Source organism: Ipomoea triloba, chromosome 15, assembly GCF_003576645.1.
Source record: "Ipomoea triloba cultivar NCNSP0323 chromosome 15, ASM357664v1".
NCBI lineage: Eukaryota > Viridiplantae > Streptophyta > Magnoliopsida > Solanales > Convolvulaceae > Ipomoea > Ipomoea triloba.
Window position 1 is genome coordinate 15,027,448 of NC_044930.1, and position 24,441 is coordinate 15,051,888.

The window sequence follows — 24,441 nt, forward strand, 5'->3', positions numbered from 1 at the left end:
AAAGAATAGTTTGAAACCAATCATATTAACTACTTGGAAAATTTGTTGACAATGAAAGTACTCAAATAATTTATTACCCAACAAATTGAAACTAGAAACTATCTTTTGATATCTTTGGAATACATCATATTTAAAATTTTCAAATTTTTACTAATTTATTTAATCTTTTTCCTTAAACTAGGGATTTCTTTATCCACAATAACTCATTCAACAATGATAGTTGAACCAAATGAACCCCGAGAAGAACACCTAAAGGAAAGTTCATAGCTGCTATATCATAATCTCATTGCATGACGTTGTCATCTATGAACCCAATTGCAAATATAACACACTACCAACAAAAAGAAAGATGACAAATAGTAAAGATGAAGACGATGACAATGGTACTCAAAAGAGAATTAAGAATACTTAGAAAAATTCAAACCAAAAGTATATTTTTTTAGACTATCATGTTTAGACCAAGTATTTAGACTATCGATTTTACAAAGTTGCAAACATTTATTTTAGTGACAATTATAATGAATTTCATATATTATCTTGGATTCATAACTTTGAGTTACATATTTAAATAAACAAATTCAACATTCAATTATTTATGTATAAACTTCTCATATATAATCTTGTATTGATATACTTTTAAATATTTATTTAAATATAAACATTGAGCATTAACCCATTCGTGCAATGCGCCTGTAAAACTAATAGCATCGTAAACAACAAAATAAGTTCGAAATTGTTTTTCATTTGGCCTACATAACAAAAACTAAAATCATGTCCCCCAACACATACGTCTCAAGAGTATTAATATGTCTCGTAATCGTCATATGCTAAATGTCTCCCAAAGTTGACGTGTGGCTTCAAACATTGATGTGCTCGTGATGATACGTCCATGGAGGTCATTGCATTCACTAATTAAGTAGTTTCTTCTTCCATTTTTGGTTCTTTACTGGCATAGGTTCACATCATAAAGGGAAACAGAATAGTTGTGTTAATTAATACGTAACACAAACCCATTAACGAAAAGATACAGACTGTCAATTACATATACTAATACTTTAAATTAGAGTTATTTCCATTTTTGGTCCTATTATTATTGGAGCATTGCCAATTTTAATCAACTTCATTAATTTTTGCCACAATACGGCCAGTCTTATTTAGTCCTTGCCACTTTTAGTTCACCGTTAAAATTTTCGTCAAATGGTCATCTAAAACAGGAGTATTTTTGGTCTTTTCATGCTTTGGTCATCTCCTTGACCCTTTGCAGTGGTTTTCCTTACACATTTTCATCCAATGAAGAGGTCCGACGAAAGGCATGTGAGTCACATTACAAACCAATGTCTTTCGCCGGACCTCTTCACTGGATGAAAATGTATAAGGAAAACCTCTGCAAAAGATAAAGGAGATAGACCAAAGCATGAAAAGACCAAAATATCCCTGTTTTGGACAGTTATTTGACAAAAATTTTAACGGTGGACTAAAAGTGGTAAGGACTAAATAAGACTGGCCACAATGTGGCAAAAATTAATGAAGTTGACTAAAATTGACAATACCCCAATAACAGTAGGACCAAAAATGAAAATGACTCCTTTAAATCATCTGCTGCATACAAAAGCCTCCTCTTCCTCTAAACTGCTGCACACAAAACTTCCCCTCCACAAACAACGACTACAAACACAACCATTATGAACTACCAACCAGTTCTCCGATACACATTTCCAATTCCCAATCAAAATTATACAAACTATAGGCCATTACTGTGCTGCACCACATTAAAAAAAAAAAAACACAAAACCACCACATTTAAACAATATCATAATGTCATAATACACATTGCAAATAAAACTCTTCTACGTACTCTCATACTTAATGAGATCCTCTCAATTTGCACACACCCACACTCATGTAGTATTTTCAACCAGAAAATCAAACTTTAGTTACATATTGCTGTCTCTGTTATAACATTGTTGTCATATGACACCTTTGGCACAAACCTTAACATACACATTATTTATGGATACATCTCACATACAAGTTGGCTTTAGGGAAAATGGAGAAAATTAGCACAAAACCAGTTATTACAACTCGAAACCCGTCTACAAAGTCTGCTGCACAGTCTTACTAATAAGCCCTAATCTTACTAATATTATAAGTGTTAAGTCTAATTCTTATCGAACTCTTCGGTAGCTCCGTGTTGGGTCTCCTTCTTGGAATTTCTTGATCCAGTTGTTCTCTTGGACCGATCCACGTGACTCAAGCCTAGTGTATTATCCATCAATATACAAGATTGGTTTATATTACTGTACTAATAACCCAGAAATATGTGCTGATGATGATGCTCTAAGGATGCTATGATGACCTCTAGGAAGAAGTCAAAAAAAAAAACAAAAAAAAAGCTGATGTGGCAATGTGCCACCTCAGATTTTTAGCTTTGGGAGTAAATATTTCGCTCTTGTCAAACTTAATGTTGTCACTCGTTTGTTATTTGTATTGGCGGTGGTCAAACTACCAGTCTAGCCATTTCTTCTGCTCATTCCATACCCTACTACGATAATCATATCACTGCATTTCCTTCACCATCATCATGGTTAGCACTTAGCAGTTTTTCTGTTTGTTTGATATATATATATATAAATTAATTAATGTTTAGTTATCGTTCGTCGATTGCGTAACCTTTTTTTGTTTCCTGGTTGTTGCTTAGGCGGCGACCGCCGGCTGCGGCGGAGGAGACTCAAACAAGCTGCTGCTCTACTCCCACTGGATGAGCTCTTGCACCTGCCGTGTTCGTTTCGCTCTTAATCTGAAAGGTTTCCCCTTTTAATCCTCGATCTCGATTAAGGTTTTGTAATTTGGTCAATTTTAAAAAGATGAAATAACCAAAATCACAGGAATTGAATACGAGCAGAAAACTCCCTTTATCCTAGGAGATCGATTTGGCCCTGGTTAGTCAACTCAAAATATACATATGTTTTTTTATTATTATTATTATTACTATTTTTAATTTTTGGCTGCACGGAAGTACAGAATATTTGAAGATTAATCCGATGGGGTTAGTGCCGGCGTTGGTGGATGGGGACTTTGTTATTTCTGATTCCTTTGCAATTTTGATGGTGAGCTTACTTATTGGGGGAATTACTTATTGGGGGAATTTGATAAATAATTGTTAGTTGATTGAATTAGTGAATTTGATTAGTGATAGCGTTAGTTGATGGTAGAAAGATGTTTGGTAAATTGGTTGTTAGCTTATAGTAAATTTTATGCAAAATAACTTTCTCAAAATGATAATAAAAAAAGTTACTTCGAACAACTTTTTGAATTTTAGCGTTTTGGAGTAATAAATTGTTACAAAAATTAATTAATCAAACACTTATATTGACTGTTTAACCAAGTCAAACAGCTAATAGTAGTCAAATAAGTCAAAATTGACTAATAAACTAACTATATTACCAAACATGCCCATTGTGTACTAGTATTCCTTTGGGTTATTGTTTGGATATAGGCCATGCTTGGCAGACCTAGCTGAAAAGGTAGCTAAAAGCTGAAAAGATATAAACTCGAAGCTGAAATCTGAAGATCAATTAAGCTAGCTGTAATGTTTAAAAGTGTTTGGTAAAATTAGTTTTTTGATAAGCTGATAAATGTAAAATGACTAAAAAAGACATCTTCATAAAATTTAAATAGTTTTAGATTTAAATACGTTTGCTTACATATTAAAATATAAAATAATAAAATCAATATATTTTAATAAAATATAAAGTAAGAACATATATTTGAAAATATATTAAGTAAAACAAAATCTGTATAATTCATAAAATTAATTCATACAAAATTAATGTTCAAATACAAATGTCAAATTGAAATTACAACAAAACATATTGAAGAGAAAAGATCAAAAGGATTTTAATTGGGAGGAGTAGATAAAAATGGAAAAAAGTTAGGAAGGTACTAGCTTATTTTTGAAAAGTTACCTAAAGCAGTTTTTCAAGATAAGCACTTATTTTAAGCTACTAGCTTAGTTTGAGAACATTACTAAACAAAGCTTATAGTTTATTAGTAGTTTAAAATAAGTTTTGCCAAACAGAGTCATAATAACATGCAAAGAATTGAGATGTGCAGTATCTTGAAGACAAGTTTCCCCAGCACCCATTGCTGCCAATCGATCTTCAGAGGAAGGCTATAAATTTCCAGGTAACCACCACATTTTATCTGGCTTTTTATTTTGCTTTTGCATAAAGATTATTTCATTTTTAGTCCCACAATACTATTCAAAATTGAAATTTCCATTAAATGACCCTTAATTTCTATGATATTTTAGTATTTATTATCTTAGTTCTCTTTTTATTGAAAATGCTTATAAACAATATAATAAAGGCAAAAACTTGTGAGAGGATCCGTGAGATGGGTCAGGTTAAGATGAAAGTGTAATACTTATACTAGAAAATGTAATACTAATCAGGAATAAAGTGTTTGTTACTTATAATGAAAAATGTAATATTTTTAAAGAAAAATGAAAAATGTAATACTAATCAAGAATAGAATGTTGCTTTCTTACCCCTTTAGAACACTTTTGGTTACATTTCTTCTGTTCACTTGTAGGCTGCGAATATTATCTCTGCAAATATACAGCCTCTACAAAATATATCTGTAAGCGTAAGAATGCAAATGCCACTTGCTTGGTGATTGACACAATGGGGAATATTATGTATAGTTTTTATCTGATTTAGAAATTTTCCAGAGGTATATTGCTGAAAAGTTTGGTCCAGATGAGAAACTTCGGTGGACTCAAGCTCATATTCTAAAAGGCTTTGATGGTAAGCTCTGTTCCTCTGATCCTTTATGACAATGTGATCTTAACTGAGACATTCTTTGAAGAAACCCCTTTTTTGAAGCACTTGAATCACTTCTGAAAGACTATGCGGGTAAATATGCCACAGGAGATGAACTTTATCTGGTTAGTTTCTTTACTTGGTAAACACTGGACTGAAACTATTCATCTTAAAATCAGGTCTCCGGATCAATGTTTCTAGTCTCGTTGATCTTAAAACCTCTACATACCCTTTTTTTTTTTGGATGACGAGGGAAATCCCACAACCCTTTCGAGTGTGAGTAAACTCCGCCTTGTAACTCTAGCCGGCAAAGGACCACAAGGAAATAAATTAACCTAGGTTACCCATAGCTGACCAACTCAAGCCAAGGGAGCAAGGATTCAAATTCGTGACCTTGTGGTTATAAGCGTGGATCTCTTGCCATCTTGGCTGGGTCAATTTTCTTATTAATATGTATCATACATGCCATAACTTCAGCATACCTCAACATATACCTTCTTAATTTTCGACTGGGCATTAACAAATGTGTGCTTTAACAAGAGGGGAAAGGCATACTAATGGAAGTGTTTTAAATGCTGGTCACAACTTGCAGGCTGATGTATTTTTGGCACCGCAGATCCACGCTGCAGTCAAGAGATTCAGTGTCGATATGGTAATACATACCCTTGATCCAAACCTTATTTGATCTGATAATGTACATAATTAGTCTCTCTTGTTCATTTAGATTGATAAAATATAATTTCGGAAACTCTCATCAATCATACAAAATAATGATTGAACTCCCGCAAGGCCTACTATGGACACACTTCTACCTTCTGTAATTCTCTTCTTTCCTTCTCCATTACAAGCGCTTTCATAACGATTCGGAATCTCTGAAGTGCACATTCTCCTTCACATTTGTTGTTACTTGTGACAGTTTTCTCTACAGCTGCTTAGTGTTTTCACTTCATTTGCCTTAATATGACCACCTATTTTTCTTCTCCCTACACTATTTGCAGAATGAGTACCCTCTTCTACTTAAGATGTACGAGGCATACAAAGAGCTAATAGCTTTCCAAGATGCTATGCCAGAGAATCAGCCTGGTGCACCTGCTGAAGCATGAGCTTGAGGTTGTTTATCAAATCTGTGCTTCCGTGATTATTATGTATTTTCTTGATGAATCGTTTGCGTGCATGGAGCCCGGGGCAGTACAAATTCATAGATTATCAATATTGAGAACTTCATGTCTTTTCTTAATATTTTGCCATTTCAAATCTTCTCAATAATAATAGTGTGCCTACACTCTAATATGTACAAACATTTCATATATGATTTTCAGAATTAATAAAGTTCATAGATAAGCTTCAACCCACATGGTAATTTGATATTTCTAATATTCAATTGAGCCAAAACTTGCAAATTTTCTATTGTTAGGGATGTGTACACACTTTTGCATTTTGATAATCCTATTTGCACCAAATATCACACTATTTGATGGGGTAGCTTTGTTTGATGAAGTCATGTTGACCAATTCATTGGTTAGGTAACCAATGAATATGAATGAAAGACTGATATTTCTATTAGTCATTTTAGTCATGTCAGACGTGCAAAAAAGTGGTGCAGTTAATTCTAAATTTGGTCCTCGTCTTCTAATTTGGACAAAATAAATCCTTGACTATTAGAATTGTTCCACTATTGGTCCTTCTGTTAAACAAGAGTTAGATAGCCGTTAAGTTAAGGGTTTAAAGGGTTCTTTCCATAGCTAGGTCTCTTATTTTCCTCCCTGTTCGACGAGTAACGTAACTGCTATGGAAAAGGGTACGGTCCTTCCATAGCAGTTAAATGGTGGAGGTGGAAGTTAAAGAAAAGTCAACGGTAGTGGTGAAGAATGATGAGAGCAAGCTAGTGGTAAGGTGTTTTACTCGGTCAGTTTTGAAGTTGAAGGTGGAAGTGGCTTCGGAAACGGAGAATGAAGTCATCAAAGGTTTTATTAATGCAGAGGTTGTGGAAGCTGTTGGAGACGAGAATGGTGTTGTGACTGCTTTGGGTACTCATATCTAAAGTATTTTTTGGATTGTATGCGTAGACGGGAAACAATGAATGAATCGATGGATTAAGGTGATTCGAGACGGTTGAGGCATGAGGTTCGTTTCCACAAGAATAAAACTGCTATTAAAAGAATGTGGAAAGCAGTATTTGTTCTCTGCACTGCCTTAATCATCAAGACTCCACCGTCTTTCTCTTCCTACCTATACAACACTTAAAAGTTTCTCTTCCTACCTATACAACACTTTAAAGTGTGACCTCAGAGTGACACAAGCGCACACACAAGGTATCCAACTATCCAACTCAATACTCTCTCTCTCTCTCTCCTTTTCAATTTGTTTAGTTGTAAAATCTATTCGATCAATTTGATTGATTCACTTCGTTTCTAGAGTTTCCATGTGGTTTGACTTTTTGCTCTATGGTTTTTAGGAAATGGAATCGTCGTCGCCAGAGTTCGATTACTTGCTCAAGCTATTGTTCATTAGAGACTTGGGAGTTAGGAAGAACTGTTTGCTGTTTAGTTTCACTTCATATGCCTTTGAGGACCTTTATCCTACTATTGGTAACCCCAACCCCGCTACTTTGAATACTGTATATAACATATGGATATATGTATGCAATGGGAGTGTATAGAACCTGCAAATTTGGTTTATATGTGTATTTACAGACAGACAAGTCTTTTACTAAATCTATACTTGGCATAGAAGTGAACTTGATTGCGAAACTATATCTAAAATGTACTCTTTAACAATTTTCCAAAGATGTGGTTAACATTAGTTGCTGATGTTATTATGATTGGTTGCTATTGATTATATTAATATTTTCCTTGTGGATTTAGTCATTTAATAGAAAAGTGTTGTATTAGAGCCTTTCTGTTTTTACAACTGGGCAAGAAAGATTGAGGACTCTAACCAGTTCATATTATCGATGAGCTCAAGGAATCATCTTGGGTACATCCTTTTCTTTTCTTTGCCCGTTTGGATATGACTCTACATATGAGCTAGGCTAAAAATGGCATCATTGCTTCCACCCAGCTTGCTTGCCTCATGGGCACATTAATTCACTCCGGCTTCTTTGTGAAGACCAAATTAATCTCGGAGACCAAAGGGTGTGAAGGCTATGCCCTCGCCCCGCCTTCCATTCTACTCAAAGACAACCCTTTGAGCGTCAGACCTTTCTTGCCAGGTATGCTTGATCCCATTTTGACACAACCATGGCACAAGATTAGGAAGAAGAAACCCAACAGAGGAAATGACCCTTAGCCCTTCACTAACATCTATCTAACTCTTAGTTAACGGAAAGATCAATGGTGGAACAATTTTAATAGTAAAAGGTTTATTTCGTCCAAATTAAAAAACGAGGACCACATTTGGAAAATCACAATAGTCAGAGAACTATTGCTGGAATTAACTGCAAAAAAGTAGCATTTTCATTTTTGTACTGCTATGAAATACTTAACTGGAATTATTTTTTGAGTACTATTGACTCTTGTTACAGTGTATAGGGGTGTAAACAAATCAAATAATTTTGATTCGATTCGTGATTCGAATTCGAATAGTTCTATTCGAATTCGAATATTTCGAATACGAATCCGAATTCGAATACATATTTTGATTTGAATATATTCGAATACGAATACGAATAGGAGTAAATTCGATTCGAATAATATTCGAATATATATATATATATTATTAAAAATAAAATTAAACAAAAACCTAAGCTAAAAGGAAAGGTAAGAGACCAGCTGCACTGCTGCAGTCTTCGTCCCCCTCTTCTCATCTTTGCGAGTCGCGATAGTCACGACCGTCGTTCAGCTTCCCCTCTTCGCGGCAGACCACCGGCGGCCGGCTATTCGCCCTCTTCTCATCTTCGTGGTAGACAACCAACGGCTATTTATGGACAGATCCATCTAGGTAGCAGAGGCCAGAGGACAAGCTTCTTCTCGCCACTCCACTCCAGATCTGTGACGATTCCGGCGCAGACTCCAGGCAGGCCACCCGGTAGATATGTAGATACTTGTTTTACAATGCTTCTCAAGGTGGATTTATTATTATGAGTAAGGGTAGAAGATGGATTATTGGAATAATTTTACAGTAACATGTTTTGTTTTTGGCATATATCCCAGAAATACATTTTAATTTATGTGATTACAAAGCTTAGACTTTTATTCCTATGAAGTTCAGATGGTATTAATTGGGCATGGTTTTTTTCTTCCTATGAAGTTCAGATGTTTGTGTTGTTTATCACATCAACAAAATGATTTAGTTTCTTTCAAAATCTTATGTTGCTTCTACCCTCATTCCTCCTTATGCTGATAGTTCTTGTTAAATACTCTGCAGGAGAAATACAAATTTCAACATCCACGGCCAAAGAGACCAAAGTCACTGAGGAAGAGGAAGAAGAACCAGTTGAAGCTTATTGCAAACTTAAAATTTTTATTTTAGTACTGTATTTAATATATGAATTTGATGATAGACTTTTTTTTTAATTCAATGTAATTCTTGATTAATATATTCATGTAAAAATTTATGCTATTTAAATTTAAACTTTTATTAGATTTTATTTTAATTTATTGGAGAATTTAGAAAAAAAAAAATTGAGCTAGGCTTTTCGAATTCGAATATTCGAGTCGAATCGAATTCGAACCACATTTAAGATTCGAATATTAAACGAATCCGAATTCGAATATCTATTAAAATAGTCGAATTCGAATCGAATACTCAGATATTTGACTCGATTCGATTCGTTTACACCCCTAACAGTGTAGTATCTGTTCATAGCTACTTTCTCAACCAAATGAAGCACAAAGAGCCAATATTGGCTCCATTGATTTAACAAAATGGGATATTTTAATTGCAATAAAAAACATGTAGGAAAAATACATATAATGATTTATGTCTCCGATAACTATACAAATTTGGGTTCCCTGACTGCCCGACATCACTAAATTATTATTAAAAAAAAGTTTAAAGTATGCTGCATTTATTTTGCATTGTTAGCAATAATTTGACAGTTTTAGTGATTATTCCTCAGGACCTCCATACTCCATCAGATGGCACCAAGACAGGTTATAATTCCTAGAATCCTTCAATGATGTTCCTGCCATGAGTGGATATACTATTCTTGATGTTATTCAGTGACTAACTGATTTACCAATGTTGAAATTTAGTTTCCATCAACACAATATGATTTTTAAGATGATGATGTATAAATAAGTTACAGTGTTCTATCTTTGCGATCGTGTTATGTTCTACATTTCTTGAATTTTAATGTACCACATTATAAACATTCCAGTTAGAGTTACCTTCCCCTCATGCCCTATGCAAGTAGAGGCAAGCAGTGTGGGAAGTAGAAAGTATAGGTTAGGTGGGGCACTGGGGCACATGACAAGATGAGTGAAAAGCAACAAGTTATAAAAATGCCCACTTTCATTTATCAAGACTACAAAATTCATGGCTGCTTTGACTGACTTATAGATGACAAATACTAAAGCAAAGTACATAGTTTATAAAATCAATCCTATTTTAGCCATGTCTTTGATTTGATTGGCAATACTATAGTCTACACAAAATGAAGAAAATACTGTAAATAGCCATGCCACTCAATCCAGAAAGCTTTATCAGATATGAATATGTAACATTTTTCTTGTTACCTCAAGCGCTTGTTTTGATCCTCTTGCTTTTGGCATTTCTTTTTGGTCTCATATTCGAGGCAGTAATACGATTATAACCAGATTGTGGCATTTCACTTAATTTTCCAAACCATTCCTCATAAAAGTGCCATATCTCCGACCTGCTCCAGAAAAGATTGAAACAAGATTCAACCAGGAAAAAACATACAGTGTACTAATACATATAAATTGAAATAGGAAATTTGGATATACTAGCATACCAATATACCAAGAATTGAAATGGTTCATATTTTCCATAAATTGCTTCAACATCCTTTTGAACTGTTAGAATGGAAGAGGATTTTGCATGAACCTGTGTGAAAATGTATTGAAATCGCAGGTGACATTTTGAGCTTGTAAACATCATGAGTTACTTGAGAAATAAGGGAAGAGTAAAATAATGAGAGAATGAACAAACAAAACCTGTTTTAGATGCCTGATTGTCTCGGAATCTGTAGGAATCACATGGTAATATCCCAAACACATGAGCACATTTGCACAAGTAAATGGCCCAAATCCATCTATTTCTTTCAGCTGCCTGGACAACTCATCATAGTTGGATACGTTTGGCTTGCTGCAACATTCTTCAATTTCTTTGAGTGGAATCCTGCCTTCAACTACACCACGAGCAAGATTAATAATCCGGCCAGCTCTGTAGCCAAGATTACAGCGCTTTGCAAGGAAACTTTCATTGAGTTCAGCCAATTCCCTTGGACTAGGAAAATTCCCCACACCATTGAGGGTATTGAGCTCTACCTCTGCAGAATGCAGGTCAGATGAAGAACGTGGATTATCAGTACAAAGGTTTGATGGGGTTTGAGATATGTCACTTCCTAGGAGAAAGTCTTCTTTTTTATCTGACGATATGTCTTTTGAACTTAATCCCTTGAACTTTGGCGGGCAGTCTACAATTTCAGCTGAACCAGTTGTCAAGACATTATCTTCTTCTGTTGCTGCTTGGGCTTCAGCAAGCCTTGCTGACAGGTTTTTGGAGCATTTATGAACTCCAGCTTTTTTCCTTTTTTCTTTTGCAGCAGGCGTTTTCGGAATAAAATGATCACTTTCAACACTAAGACTAAACTTTTTATCACTACTACTTAGTTCCAATTGAAGCTCACAAAGTGCTTTAGCCATGCTCAATGTCCTTGACCACCTATACAAAACGGAAGAAATTCATTATACTAAGAGTCTAAGAGTAACAACTTAATTCTTTCAAACAACCAGGCATACAAAGTCCAACCTTTTACATATTTCACAGACAATGGCGAAATAACATAGAAGGGCCAACCTTGTTAGTTAGGGGTGTAAGCAAGTCAAACTACTCATGAGCTACTTAGAGTTTGACAAATGTTGAAATTCTATTTGATTACTGTCAAGTTGAGGTCAAGCGCGAGTACTTCAAGTAACAAATCAAACCGAATCTGAGCTTTTTTATTTTTATATAATACAAATATAACTTAAAAATTTAACAAATATATTTATATATTATAACATGATCATAATCGAGATGTAGTATTAAGTTTTATTATGATATTTAGTTGTAAAATTCTTATTATCATATTTTTATGTGCTCAATCAAGTTGACTTTGAGCTTCAAGTATTTTAATCGAGTAGAGTTTTGAGCTTTGACTACTTGACTCGGCACGATTACACACCTACTATCACTATCGAAGCCACACTCCGACTTAACACACAACAAGAACTTACAGAGAAACTTAGTTATCCAATGACCATAAGGGAATGATAGCTTTGAATACAAGAACTCACTGGCAATTGCAGAGCAGAATACACTTGACCATGTCTTCAAACAATATCGGCGACCTGAATACTCTCCCAAATCCTCTCTCCTTTGCTTGCCCATACATCTCTTGAAACTCTCTTACCATTTTCTCCTCTTCCTCTGATAATCTCAACATTCTTCTAACTTGAGCCTATACTACAATACACCCTATCAATCAACCCACATATATAATGAAGATGAAATGCACTAAAGTTTTGTGCTAAACTTTAAATTAATTTTATGCAACTTTATGTGATTAATTTATGGTGAGATCGACCCGTTAGCGTGATGTCCATATATGCATTTCTAAGTAGGCGAATCAGTTCAAGAAATTTAATTTAGAAAGAAAATCAAAGATATTTATTAATATATACAATTAAAAATGTACCATCAATGACTGGTGTTGTTGAGCAGAGAGACAATCAGTGTCGAAGACGTGGAGCCTGAGAGACTGAGGGGAGTCGGAGGGGTGAGAGACTCTGACGGTGACGGAGATTTCGTGATCAGCGCAATGGTGGTCGTCGGAGAGGCGCAGCGGGCGTTCTAGGGTTTTTGTGAGTGGGTCCCAGTGGTTAGGTGCCATCATGAACAGCCCGTGGCTGCACACTGCTTTCTCTAAGTTGAATGTGGAGGAAGCGTCGCCGAGCGGCAGCTCCACCACCACCATGCCGCGGCGGGCGTCGCCGGAAATGGTAGTCTCTTCGCTGTGCTTCATTTTGCGGAGTCAATTACTCACCGTGGACCGTGGGAAACATGGGGCCTTTTGCTACCAAAAAACTGTTTTCTGTTTTTTGTTTTTCAATTTTTCAGTTTTCATTCTGGGTGTTCTGTTTAGAAAACTTGTTTACTAACACTTATTTTTTTAAATTTATTTTTTTAGATTAACGTTATAAAATTAATAATAAATAAAAATATATTCGAACAAATAACCTATTAAGTTCGCATAAAAATTTAGGTTAGATAATATTGATATTTTTTGAGCTAATATTTAAAATATGTTTGGATATATTTATTTGAATGACATGTATATAATATATAATTTTTATTTTGAATATGATATTAATAATATAAATGTGAAATTTCGATATTCGATATCGGGACCAAACTTGTATCGATATAACATAATTAAAAATATCCGAACGAATAACCAATTGAGTTCAATTAAAATATAAAACCTAGTATAGATTTCAATTTTTAATTTTGATAATGTGAATGATGTATAATTTTAAGCATAAGCAAATAGGTTATGTTTAAATAAGTAATGCAAGTAGAAAAGATAGAAGATGATAATGAATGTAATCATAGTAATGAACACATATGTAAGTAGATAATCGTGAGAATGTAGTTATAGTAACATATAATCTAATAGATGATAGCTGATTCTGTTTTTTATTTAGAAAACAGTTTTTAATAGTGTTTCAGTTTTCTAGAAAACTGAAAAATTATTTCCTGTTTTCAAAATGGAAAACTGTACTAGTAAACATGTTTTCTGTTTTCTGTTTTCTAATTTTCCAAATTTCCAGAAAATTGGAAAAAATTTCCAATTAGTAAACAGCCCCAGGTTTCCCGGGAGGAATTGGAATGGTTCTCTAATAAGGGAAAAGAGCCTAACTGTTAGGCTTGATTGACTTTTAACGATGAGAATGAGCCTAAGACTTAGGTTCATTCATAGTTATTAAAAAAAATCAAAATACTAAAAAATATTGAAACAAATACATATGTTATATAATAGTAGAATACTTTAGCAATTGGCTTGATTTTTTAAATTCACACGGCAAAAAATTTAGTTTTATTTTAGTTCAAAAAAAACATTGAAATGTTGGGATGAATAAAACAATAAATCCAATTTATATATCTAATAAATATAAATAGTTGGAGTTTAATTTTATGCAAATAATTTTTGAAGAAAAATTCAAATCGGTGTGTACCGCAATTAAGATTGAACATCCAAACTATACTACTTAACAAATATATTCATGATTTGTTAATTATTTAATTAAACTAATTGTTTATGATTGTAATTATTATATTAATGAATAGTAATAATTGTGTATAGTTAATTAATATAATTTTGATTTGTTAATGACTAAAAAGTAAAAAATTGAGTTATAATAAGATAAATATATAAAGTGGATTATCAAACTGCGAATTTGTGATACAATGTTCACAATTAAATAAAAAAATATACCCTACGAGTGATAATGTAACGCTGGGCACTAGTTTGAAGCATGAGTTCATGCCTTACAATAATTACATCGCCTTGTTACTGTCGTATTCCCAAAGTCCATTTCATTTTGAAAGCGACGAGTTCGTCATTGGCCTGGGCGTGAATCTCGCCTAGCGGAAGAAGGTGGAAGTAGAATGAGCTCACTTGTCCATTGAATTTCATTGCACGGGGGGATAGAAATTAGCTGCATAACTGGCTATGTATTGCTCTATGGAGAACACATCTGGCACAAATGAGTCATACGTAACTTTTTGAAAATGGCATACTGCAATGATGTGTGCACAAGGTAAGGAGGTGTTGACGTTCCACTTTCCACAATCGCAGCTAGAGTCGTTCAAACAAACTTTATGAAATCGCAACGGGCGTTGTGTGGTATGTCGTCTTTGAAGAGCAACCCCGTATAATCCTGTTGAGTCATTATACCTCTCAATGGTTGCATTGGACGCCTGTTGCTCTCGTTGTGCCAACTCTTCAACAACTTTCTTAGGCCAATGCAACTCTACTTCCCGCATCCTTTGGCCAGCTGTTCTCCTATCTGCGAACATTATCCTTATTTTATGGAAAGTGAGTCTGGCTAGCGCAGTCATTGGCAACATACGACAACCCTTAAGTGAATTGTTAAACGATTCGGACGAATTGGTTGTCATTAGCCCATAACGGTGACCACCATCGTGAGACAATGCCCATTTTTCAGCGTCAATACTTGCCAGATAATTGTACGATGCAGGCCATTCAGCTCTTATTCTCTCCATCTTGTTCCCAAAATCTCTACGTGTGGTTGTAGTACCAGTTTCCGAGATTAATGCCCTCAAAGTCCTATTCATGTTCCGGGTCATGACGTTACTGCGGATGTGTCTAAGACAGTATCGGCGTTGGACTCGTGGCAGATGTAATGCAGGCGAATCCCGGAATGCCGCATCAGTCCTAGCATGCCTATCCGAAATGATACACATCGACTCATAATCGAGGAAGACATGTGTGGCTAGTAGTGTCATGAACCAAGTCCAGCTTGCCGCATTTTCAGAGTCAACAATTGAATATGCGACTGGAAAGATTTTCCGATTAGCGTTCATCCCGACCACTAAAAGGAGGTGGCCTTTGTATTTTCCATATAGATGTGTTCCATCCATTGCAATAACCGGGCAGCACAATCAGAATCCGTCTATCGCGGGCTTAAAAGCCCAAAAAGCATACAAGAAATCACAATACGGGGCTCTTTGGTTGGACTCCGTGTATTTGATTTCTACCACAGTGCCTGGGTTTGTTGCTTGCACCGACTGCAAGAAAAGGGGCAACTCATTGTAGGAATCTCCAAGTTTGTCGTACTCTTGTTCAATGCATTTTTGACGAGCGTACCAAGCCTTTCGATACGTCACGTCTAATCTGTACTCATTTTTCACATCGCTTTGTATGTGTTTAACTTTGTACTGCGGATCGTCACGGATCTTATGCGTGACAAGAGCGGCGATAAGTTTGCTTCTGCACATTTTGTCGACTCCCCTGTCATTGAAATCATGTCTGCATGTATGGGGACTAGTCAATTTTTTGACCTGCCATTCCCCGGTGGGCCCTTTCAATTTACTTGTAGACAACATCCAACAACACGGGTTTTCTTTCAACATATAGTTTGTACACACCACCTGCTAAGAGGTACCTTTTTTTGTGGGTGGATCGGAATCCTTTCCTTTCACGGACGTGGGGAATGCTAACAGTTGTTTCTAATTCATCGAAACTCGGGAAAACCATTCCGATCTGAAGCACCCCTAATTCAGGATCGTAAGACGATAACCTGTCGTTGTCCTCTTCTTCAAACCTGGTATTAAATGATACCGGGGCATGAAAATATGGGATCTCTGAATCAGCTACCATGTTGCCCCAACTAGGTTGAGCATCCTCCTGTCTGACTTGTTGCAATGAATCAAAAGAGAATGTAAATTGATCATTGTAGTCATGAGTTGTAGCTCCTTCATTTGAACTATCTGAGCCTGATACTAGCTCTTCAGATGAGCTAGTTTGTGATGAACTGATTTGCTCGGAGGTTTATGGTAAGAACGTCTAACTGGAAGGTTGTTCTGTATTAATGGTTAGTGACTCCAAGAGATTGTCTTGACGAAAGAATTCGACATATGGTTCGTATGCACCAAAACCTGTGGAAGATGATTCGTGGCCGGCCAACAAAGCAGTGAATGTGTTTTGTGACGGTGAAGGGTTGTGAAGCTCTGGTGTAACATAAATGTATAGCTCACCCAGATTTTTTGTTTGGAATACAAAGTATTCCCACTCTGCATCATTGGTTATACAATATGCCATTTGCATTACACCCATTGGACTATCGATAAGGAGTTGGGAAGTAATTTGTAATATACAATTCGAACTTACTCCCATTGCATTCCGGATTAGATTGACCACATAAGGTAATCTGGAATTGACATGAATAGTAGTGACCAACTGGGGGGGTAGTGTGTAATAAAGCTGAGGTGGTGTTGAATATTNATGAAGAATTGGCAATTGTTATCTGAAACATCCGCCATATTGTCTTAGAAGAATGTGGTAGGACAAGAGTTAGAGATTTTGGAGTTTGTTGTTGTTTTGGAGTATGCTGTTTGTTTTGAAGACATGATGAGTAGGTGTTGCATGGTATATATAAACACGAAGTAGATGGCAATAAGTATTGAAAATGTGCTGAGTGAATGAAGGAAAAAAAATTACTGAAAAAGCTTATAAAGGTTAGGTGAATTCTATTTGTCTGATTGAGCCTAACATTTAGGCTCGTTTAGTACATTTTTTCCCCCCTTTTATGTTGATGTTATGAATTGTCAAACTTATCCAACAATAACACAAAAAAAGATGTCGACCAATTCCTTCATATTTAATATCATATATTTAATGTGTTAAGTTCACCATACACATTGTCATGAATGAAATATTTAACCGATCAAGGATAAATATTTTCAACTTGACATTGACCAATAACCATGAGCAGTACAACATTGTCTTCCATTGTGAATAAAACAACATCATCTGTTGTTTCAATTTTAAAATGCGTTGTTATTTCCTCCCACTGTTCTGCAAAAAAAGTTGTGTCAAAGTAAACCTCCATGTTTCATGATCTAACTAGTAGTTTAAGCGTCTGACCAGAAAACGCATCTGAATCCCTAAGGAATGAAGCCAATTTATCCCTCTACATAAACTTAATAAGGAAATTAATAAGTAAATAATACTTAGATGATAGATGATGAGGTAAAATATTATGATTGAATATTGTTCCTCACCGCAAGAGGTCTTGAGAAATCAGTATAGAATGAACGACATCTTTGCACATCAAGTGAATATGTTGGGGGCAGAGCAGACTTCGCCTTAACACGAATTCGGTCTAATGCACCAAAAAGAGTAATTCATTGTTCAAATAGTCTGTAAAAAAAAATTGTTACAAAGAGGCGACACATTAAAGTTTGTAGTTACCTGTCTGTGTGGGTAAGGGCGACCAGGAAGCTGGTTTGTAATACGACGGTAGGGATACGTTTTGAAGTTGCCGAATACGTCATAGAAGAAGGTTTCAAAAGTGAAGAAATCCGTATGTCAAAAAATCACCCTGTCTGCACGGCTTAACTCATTCGCCCTAATGAATTCAGCAATTCCTGTTATAAAGTGCATGTTTTGAACAGAAACTTCTATTGCGAACCACGGACCATGTTTCAAAACGGCAGTTGTTGTGTCGATACATGCATTGTGGAATTTTCTAAAATATATAAAGTTAGAAACTCGGTAGCATTATTAATTTCCTAAAGATTGACGTAAAATGAACAAAGTTACCATTGTCACACGCGATATAATTGTAACAGAAAACCATGCAATAGTAGATCTAGTAACGTCCGGCAAATGCTTTTGATCATTGCAAGCTACATCATACAAAATAATAGTTATAAATTAAATTTAAAATAATACGAAAACTAAAAATGAGAAAATATAAAATGACTCACGTGATGGAAGAATAAGTGTTTGTAAGTTGTGTTGGCGGATGTCATACGTATAACGCTCGGCATCTTGAAAATTTTGAAAATTTATTGGATCTGGCACATTTAGTCCTATTCATATATTTTACACATGATGGAGGTGCAAAACAAATATATTCATCTCGCGATGTATGCTCTACAACATACAATAATTTCTTTCCATTTATTGTGTGTGCGAAATAACGTTTAGTGTGGTTATAATGTTGTCTATTGAGGCATGAGACCTTCGAAAACTCTACAAATATATCCATGAGTGTTCACGTTACAGAATCAATAAGTTCTTGAAATGATGACTCGACTATTCATGCAATTTAAATAGGGATGAGCCTAACTGGATGAGTCTAACAGTTAGGCTCATTCAGGCCTCCTAAGTGTGTTGTCACTTCTATTTTTCTTTATATGATGTACTTTAATCCTTATTAAACGAAATTTAAAAAAAAAAACTGTGCTATAGGCGAATGAGCCTAACAGTTAGGCTCATTCAGGCCTCCTAAGTGTGTTGTCACTTCTATTTTTCTTTACATGATGTACTTTAATCCTTATTGAGCGAAATTTAAAAAAAAAAAAAAAAAACTAGCAGGCGAATGAGCCTAATTGTTACTTTGTTAGGCATTCAGGCCTCCTAAGTGTGTTATCACTTCCATTTTTCTTTACATGATGTACTTTAATCCTTATTGAACGAAATTAAAAAAAAAAAAAAAAACAGGCGAATGAGCCTAATAGTTAGGCTCATTCAGCCTAATTAGTGTGTTGTCACTTCCATTTTTCTTTACATGACGTACTTTAATCCTTATTGAACGGAATTTAAAAAAAAAAAAAAACTGAATGAGCCTAATAGTTAGGCTCATTCAGGCCTCCTAAGTGTGTTGTCACTTCAGAGTTGTGAAAACACAATTCATATAGACTTCTTCAGACTAATAATAATAGTATAGCCTATATATACTCATCCTATATCTCATATTTGCGAATTGTCATTTCAAAAGTGCTGTTAGTACTTGGCAGTCTGAGCAAACTCTTTCATTTCTCAAGTTCATCCATTCTATACCAGTTTCAAGCAAGTCGGTCTACATTAATGGTAATAATTTTATTTATATATATTTTTTAAATTTTTGATTAACAACAATTTTCATTATAGGGAAAGAAAACATTCATCGATTTAGTGACAATTTATATAAGTCTTTCCCATCTAAAGATGAAGCTATTTCCGCTTTTAATACCTTCAACCAAAGGCAACAACATTCATCTGCATCATTTGTTAGCGCAAGTAATGCGGCTTCGACTTCATCTTCACAAAATTCAACCGCTGCTGGAAATAATTCAAGCCCATTAGATTCAGTGGAAATTTTATCAGGTGTTCAGAATGAGTTATCACGCGAATTTAGAAGAATCGATGCGATAATAGAAGAATTTAAGCAAATGTGTCAAAAATAATGTTCTCATGTACGCATTTAAATAAATTCCAAAAAAAAAGGAGAAGAATGAGCCTAGCTATTAGGCCCGTTTAAGCTGTTACTTGTCACTTCATTTGAGCGTTAAATGATGGCTGGGTTTCCATGTTAAATTTAATTACACGGAAGTAAAAATAAAAAAAATAAAAAGCTACGAAATATATTTTTTTTAAAAAAAGAACAAGCCTAAATGTTAGGCTCATTGTCTGATTCCTATATAATGCATGCACAATGATAATGCACGAACTATCACTTGGAAAAAATTCTGAAGATTTTTTGCATTTACAAATCCTTATTATCAGTAACAAAATGGATATGTTTGCATCCTTTAGTTTTGAGGAGGTTCCACACATCGTGGAAGGTGATACAATTTCGTATTTTATAACTAATATTCCCATCAAATATCAATACTCCACGGCATGCAGAACAATTCCTCAACAGTTTTCTGCAAGGGTCAATCAACTTCAATCTCGGAAGCATTAGCAACCGTCGTACGGATTCAATTACATATATATTATTCATTTATAATTGCAACATGTTTTGTGATCTAATTTTTTAATTTGTTTTAAATGTAGCTTGTTTCTATACACAGACCGTCGGTCATCCTCACCATCCCTCCGTTCAGACGATTACTTGGTTAATAGTGCCCGTGATCTCGCCTTATATGTTGCAATTTCTCAAATGCATGCATTTACACCTCTTTCAACACGTAAACCGTACTGCTCAACTCTTTCATGGGCATGCAGACCCGTGGGAATTACTTGTTGAAGATATGGATTTGTATTGCTGCTGTGAGGATTTCTGTGACGCGCATGGACTTCAAGAGGATAACGTTTTAATATTTAGACACGTTGGTTATTTTAAATTTCATATTTTTGTGATACGAAATAAAGAACAACTAGATCTGCCCGAGGCACATGGCGATGGTATTGAGCGCCAACCCGTCGAGGATGGGGAAGCTATATTCGTACCAACCATGTCCAACATTAATTTAGATGTTGGATTGACTACGCTTTCAGGTTGTAGGACGTTGGCGATTGATTTTATTAAATTCTGTAACGACGAATCATTCCTCACTAACTTCATTTTCTGGACCGAGTCTGAGGGTGACACTGTTGACGTTAGACATAGCACTTTCACCCTTATGTACATAAATGTTGGAGAGTTGATCAACTACGGTGAACAACATGCTTTCCTCAGACGTATTCTATGTAGGCATCGCAATGTTATCAGGTGCTTGGTGTTTTTCAACTATGAAATTGGAGAGGTTCACCTGATAGCATTCGACAAGTGCGGGATGGAAATAATGACGGATGATTTGTACGACTTCACTATTGAAGAGTATGCAAATGCCGATGCTGGTTTGTAATAACATAATGTTGTAATTTGGAGTTCTTTTTTATTCGTGCCTAATTTTTAATTTACTTTTTTGCCTTCAATAATAATAATAATAATAATAATAATAATAATAATAATTTTAGGCAATGCATTTAATCACCTACCAAACTATTAGGCAATGCATTTAATTTTTCATAACTTATCAAACAACTAATTTTAAAAATTGTTACAACACACAAAAATTAGCTTTTTGACCCAGGCAAACCTCTAATTATGCTTCAAAAACCAAAAAGCTCTTTGCCAAACAGGGGCAAAATAGATTTGTTGATTACTATATTTGAATTAGAAATACAACAACCCTGTTTTCAAGCATACTAACTGCATAAAAAGGTAAAACCAAAATAAGTTTTCATTTCATAATTTTAGAGACCACTGGCAATATTAGAACCTATGTTAACAGTTTCATGCCAATATATGTGCTATAATGCCATAATTTGCACCTTAATAATAGTAAGTATTTAATACTATTCATAACACAAAGTTAATTGCAACTAACCAAATCGTATGCATTTTCATAGAAAGATTTAAGATTAGAGAAAATGTATCATGTAGTAATAAACCTAGCTACATTAATGCTACATTCGTGTGAGTTACGGGTACCTACAAACATGAAAGATCATTAATTTTTCAGGTTGTAGGACGTTGACGATTGATTTTATTGAATTTTGTAACGACGAATCAATCCTCACTAACTTCATTTTCTGGGCCGAGTCTGAGGGTGACACTGTTGACGTTAGACACAGCACTTTCACCCTTACGTTCATAAATGTTGGAGAGTTGATCAACTACAGTGAACAACATGCTTTCCTCAGACGTATTCTATGTAGGCATCACAATGTTATCAGGTGTTTGGTGTTTTTCAACTATGAAGTTGGAGAGGTTCACCTGATAGCATTCGACAAGTGCAGGATGGAAATAATGACGAATGATTTGTACGACTTCACTATTGAGGAGTATGCAAATGCCGATGCTGGTTTGTAATAACATAATGTTGTAATTTGGAGTTCTTTTTTATTCGTGCCTGATTTTTAATTTACTTTTTTGCCTTCAATAATAATAATAATAATAATAATAATAATAATAATAATAATAATAATAATGTCTAATAATTTTAGGCAATGCATTTAATCACCTACCAAAATATTAGGCAATGCATTTAATTTTTCACAACTTATCAAACAACTAATTTTAAAAATTGTTACAACACACAAAAATTAGCTTTTTGACCCAAGCAAACCTCTAATTATGCTTCAAAAATCAAAAAGCTCTTTGCCAAACAGGGGCAAAATAGATTTGTTGATTACTATATTTGAATTAGAAATACAACAGCCCTGTTTTCAAGCATACTAATTGCATAAAAAGGTAAAACCAAAATAAGTTTTCATTTCATAATTTTAGAGACCACTGGCAATATTAGAACCTATGTTAACAGTTTCATGCCAATATATGTGCTATAATGCCATAATTTGCACCTTAATAATAGTAAGTATTTAATACTATTCATAACACAAAGTTAATTGCAACTAACCAAATCGTATGCATTTTCATAGGAAGATTTAAGATTAGAGAAAATGTATCATGTAGTAATAAACCTAGCTACATTAATGCTACATCTGTGTGAGTTACGGGTACCTACAAACATGAAATACTTGAATCCAATTAATATTTTAACACCTATAATGATGGAAATCATGAATATAATTATATATACCTTTGACGGGGATGTGTTCCACAATGTGTTGGAAATGTTATTCGGGTCGATTTTCTTAGCTGTTGCTGCTGCTGTGGCTCCTGTACGTCGAGAAACTCATCACTATTCGGCATACCACCTTGACTAGGAAGTTCTCCTACAACAAAATCTCCTACTAGATGGGGCCAAGGTGAAATGTTGTATGCGGGACGATTTTGATGTCCAAATTGCGGGTCCATATTTGGTGGTGCATTATAGTAGGATGACCCCGGCTGTGAGGGATCATACACTTGACTCGCCGGGGTATACGGGGAGAACCCACCAAAGTTACCCTGTGAATGTGGATAGCAATAGGTAGTGCTAGGGCATGAACTGGTGCTTTGCTCCCAAGCAATAGACAGGCTACTACCGCCGATCTCAACACCACTGGTAAATGCCTGGGGCTCACAGTTTTGCTCATCGGCTCGGTATGGAACGGGCACAATGGCGAGTGCGTTCACATCCTCAAACCCGCCATCATCATCATCCGCATCATGCCGGTGTTGGTTTGCCTCAGCCTGCTCCGCCTGGTTGATCGCACGCATACGCCTACCACCACGCCCGGGTTCGCCTTGCACGTTCCCTCTCCGTCGTCGCACATTTGGACGTTGATCTTGCACCTCTGGCGCATCAAACGGTGCATCATTGAATATATGAGAGGGGGGGGGGGGAGACGTCCACAAAGTAACCATACCCGACACGCACTATATGCTCGCATGTGCTAACATGTATTTCCTGAAGTCTTTGAATAGCTTACTCCCCGTCAACGGGAACCTCTCCAGAACTTATATGCAAATCACGGAGGAAGTGCATATGCATGAAATATACAACACATCATCACATAACATATTTATCATTTCACCATTACTAATCACCGTTTTAAAAAATAAAACTTTAAACCGTTATTAAACATACTAACCGCATCATTTAATGACGCACCACATTGGACATAACCCTGATCTTGTCGGTGTTTAGGGTTGCCAATGAAAAGCCTACCATGAGTATGGTACCATACCCGATATGCATCAGTTGCATAGGGATTGTTAACCATATCCATTGGTATGATGAAACCCTCACGTTGTGTCCAGAAAACCAAATATTCAGCGTGTTTTTCGGCCCAATCGCAATTGCCAGATCGGCCGTTAAGCGCGTGCAATTCCTCACTGTACTGGACTTCAAACGGGACATCTTGTATGCAACTGAATTGCATGCAGAACCGGTATGGATAGTAGTTCTCGACGATATAAAAAATATCAACGGAACTCGAGCTGTCCAAATCGCTTGACCAGCAGTGCAGTAGTCAGGCAATTCAGGAAACAAAGTTGTA

General features: G+C 35.4%; 3 protein-coding genes across 8 annotated transcripts; 1 reads left to right on the top strand and 2 right to left on the bottom strand.

The window, feature by feature from the left end:
* Positions 1-770: 770 nt before the first annotated feature.
* Positions 771-13,038, bottom strand: LOC116006708. Of its 4 annotated transcripts, none has more exons than XM_031247191.1 (6): positions 12,688-13,038; positions 12,287-12,450; positions 10,943-11,672; positions 10,741-10,832; positions 10,502-10,641; positions 771-946 (listed from the first exon to the last, which is right to left on the bottom strand). In XM_031247191.1, exons 1-5 carry the CDS (start codon positions 13,012-13,014, stop codon positions 10,503-10,505), a joined length of 1,452 nt encoding a protein of 483 aa, XP_031103051.1. In that variant the 5' UTR covers positions 13,015-13,038; the 3' UTR covers positions 771-946; position 10,502. The 4 variants fall into 4 exon arrangements, with proteins under 4 accessions (XP_031103051.1, XP_031103049.1, XP_031103050.1 ...); XM_031247189.1 differs by lacking the exon at positions 771-946 and adding an exon at positions 9,755-9,948; XM_031247190.1 differs by lacking the exon at positions 771-946 and adding an exon at positions 9,755-9,966.
* LOC116006709 (glutathione S-transferase zeta class-like) lies at positions 2,463-6,175 on the top strand. Of its 3 annotated transcripts, none has more exons than XM_031247192.1 (10): positions 2,463-2,584; positions 2,699-2,804; positions 2,886-2,939; positions 3,022-3,107; positions 4,114-4,185; positions 4,594-4,647; positions 4,733-4,808; positions 4,887-4,948; positions 5,416-5,475; positions 5,822-6,175. In XM_031247192.1, exons 1-10 carry the CDS (start codon positions 2,582-2,584, stop codon positions 5,924-5,926), a joined length of 678 nt encoding a protein of 225 aa, XP_031103052.1. In that variant the 5' UTR covers positions 2,463-2,581; the 3' UTR covers positions 5,927-6,175. The 3 variants fall into 3 exon arrangements, with proteins under 3 accessions (XP_031103052.1, XP_031103053.1, XP_031103054.1); XM_031247193.1 differs by having other exon boundaries at positions 4,594-4,641; XM_031247194.1 differs by lacking the exon at positions 4,594-4,647.
* A 1,646-nt stretch (positions 13,039-14,684) lies between the features above and the next one.
* LOC116005742 lies at positions 14,685-15,656 on the bottom strand. The gene has a single exon (XM_031245982.1). The coding sequence runs from the start codon at positions 15,654-15,656 to the stop codon at positions 14,685-14,687; it is 972 nt and encodes a 323-aa protein (XP_031101842.1).
* Between the last annotated feature and the right edge of the window lie 8,785 nt (positions 15,657-24,441).

Bases quoted from the DNA above. Each gene is read 5' to 3' on its own strand.
- LOC116006709 (XM_031247192.1), top strand. The intron at 2,940-3,021 runs GTTAGTCAACTC...ACGGAAGTACAG, and splicing joins AGGAGATCGATTTGGCCCTG to AATATTTGAAGATTAATCCG. The intron at 4,186-4,593 runs GTAACCACCACA...GTTCACTTGTAG, and splicing joins GGAAGGCTATAAATTTCCAG to GCTGCGAATATTATCTCTGC.
- LOC116006708 (XM_031247191.1), bottom strand. From the start codon at position 13,014: ATGAAGCACAGCGAAGAGACTACCATTTCCGGCGACGCCCGCCGCGGC. The intron at 11,673-12,286 runs GTGAGTTCTTGT...CGTTTTGTATAG, and splicing joins ATTCTGCTCTGCAATTGCCA to GTGGTCAAGGACATTGAGCA. The intron at 10,642-10,740 runs GTATGCTAGTAT...TTTCTGGAGCAG, and splicing joins TTTCAATTCTTGGTATATTG to GTCGGAGATATGGCACTTTT.
- LOC116005742 (XM_031245982.1), bottom strand. From the start codon at position 15,656: ATGGATGGAACACATCTATATGGAAAATACAAAGGCCACCTCCTTTTA.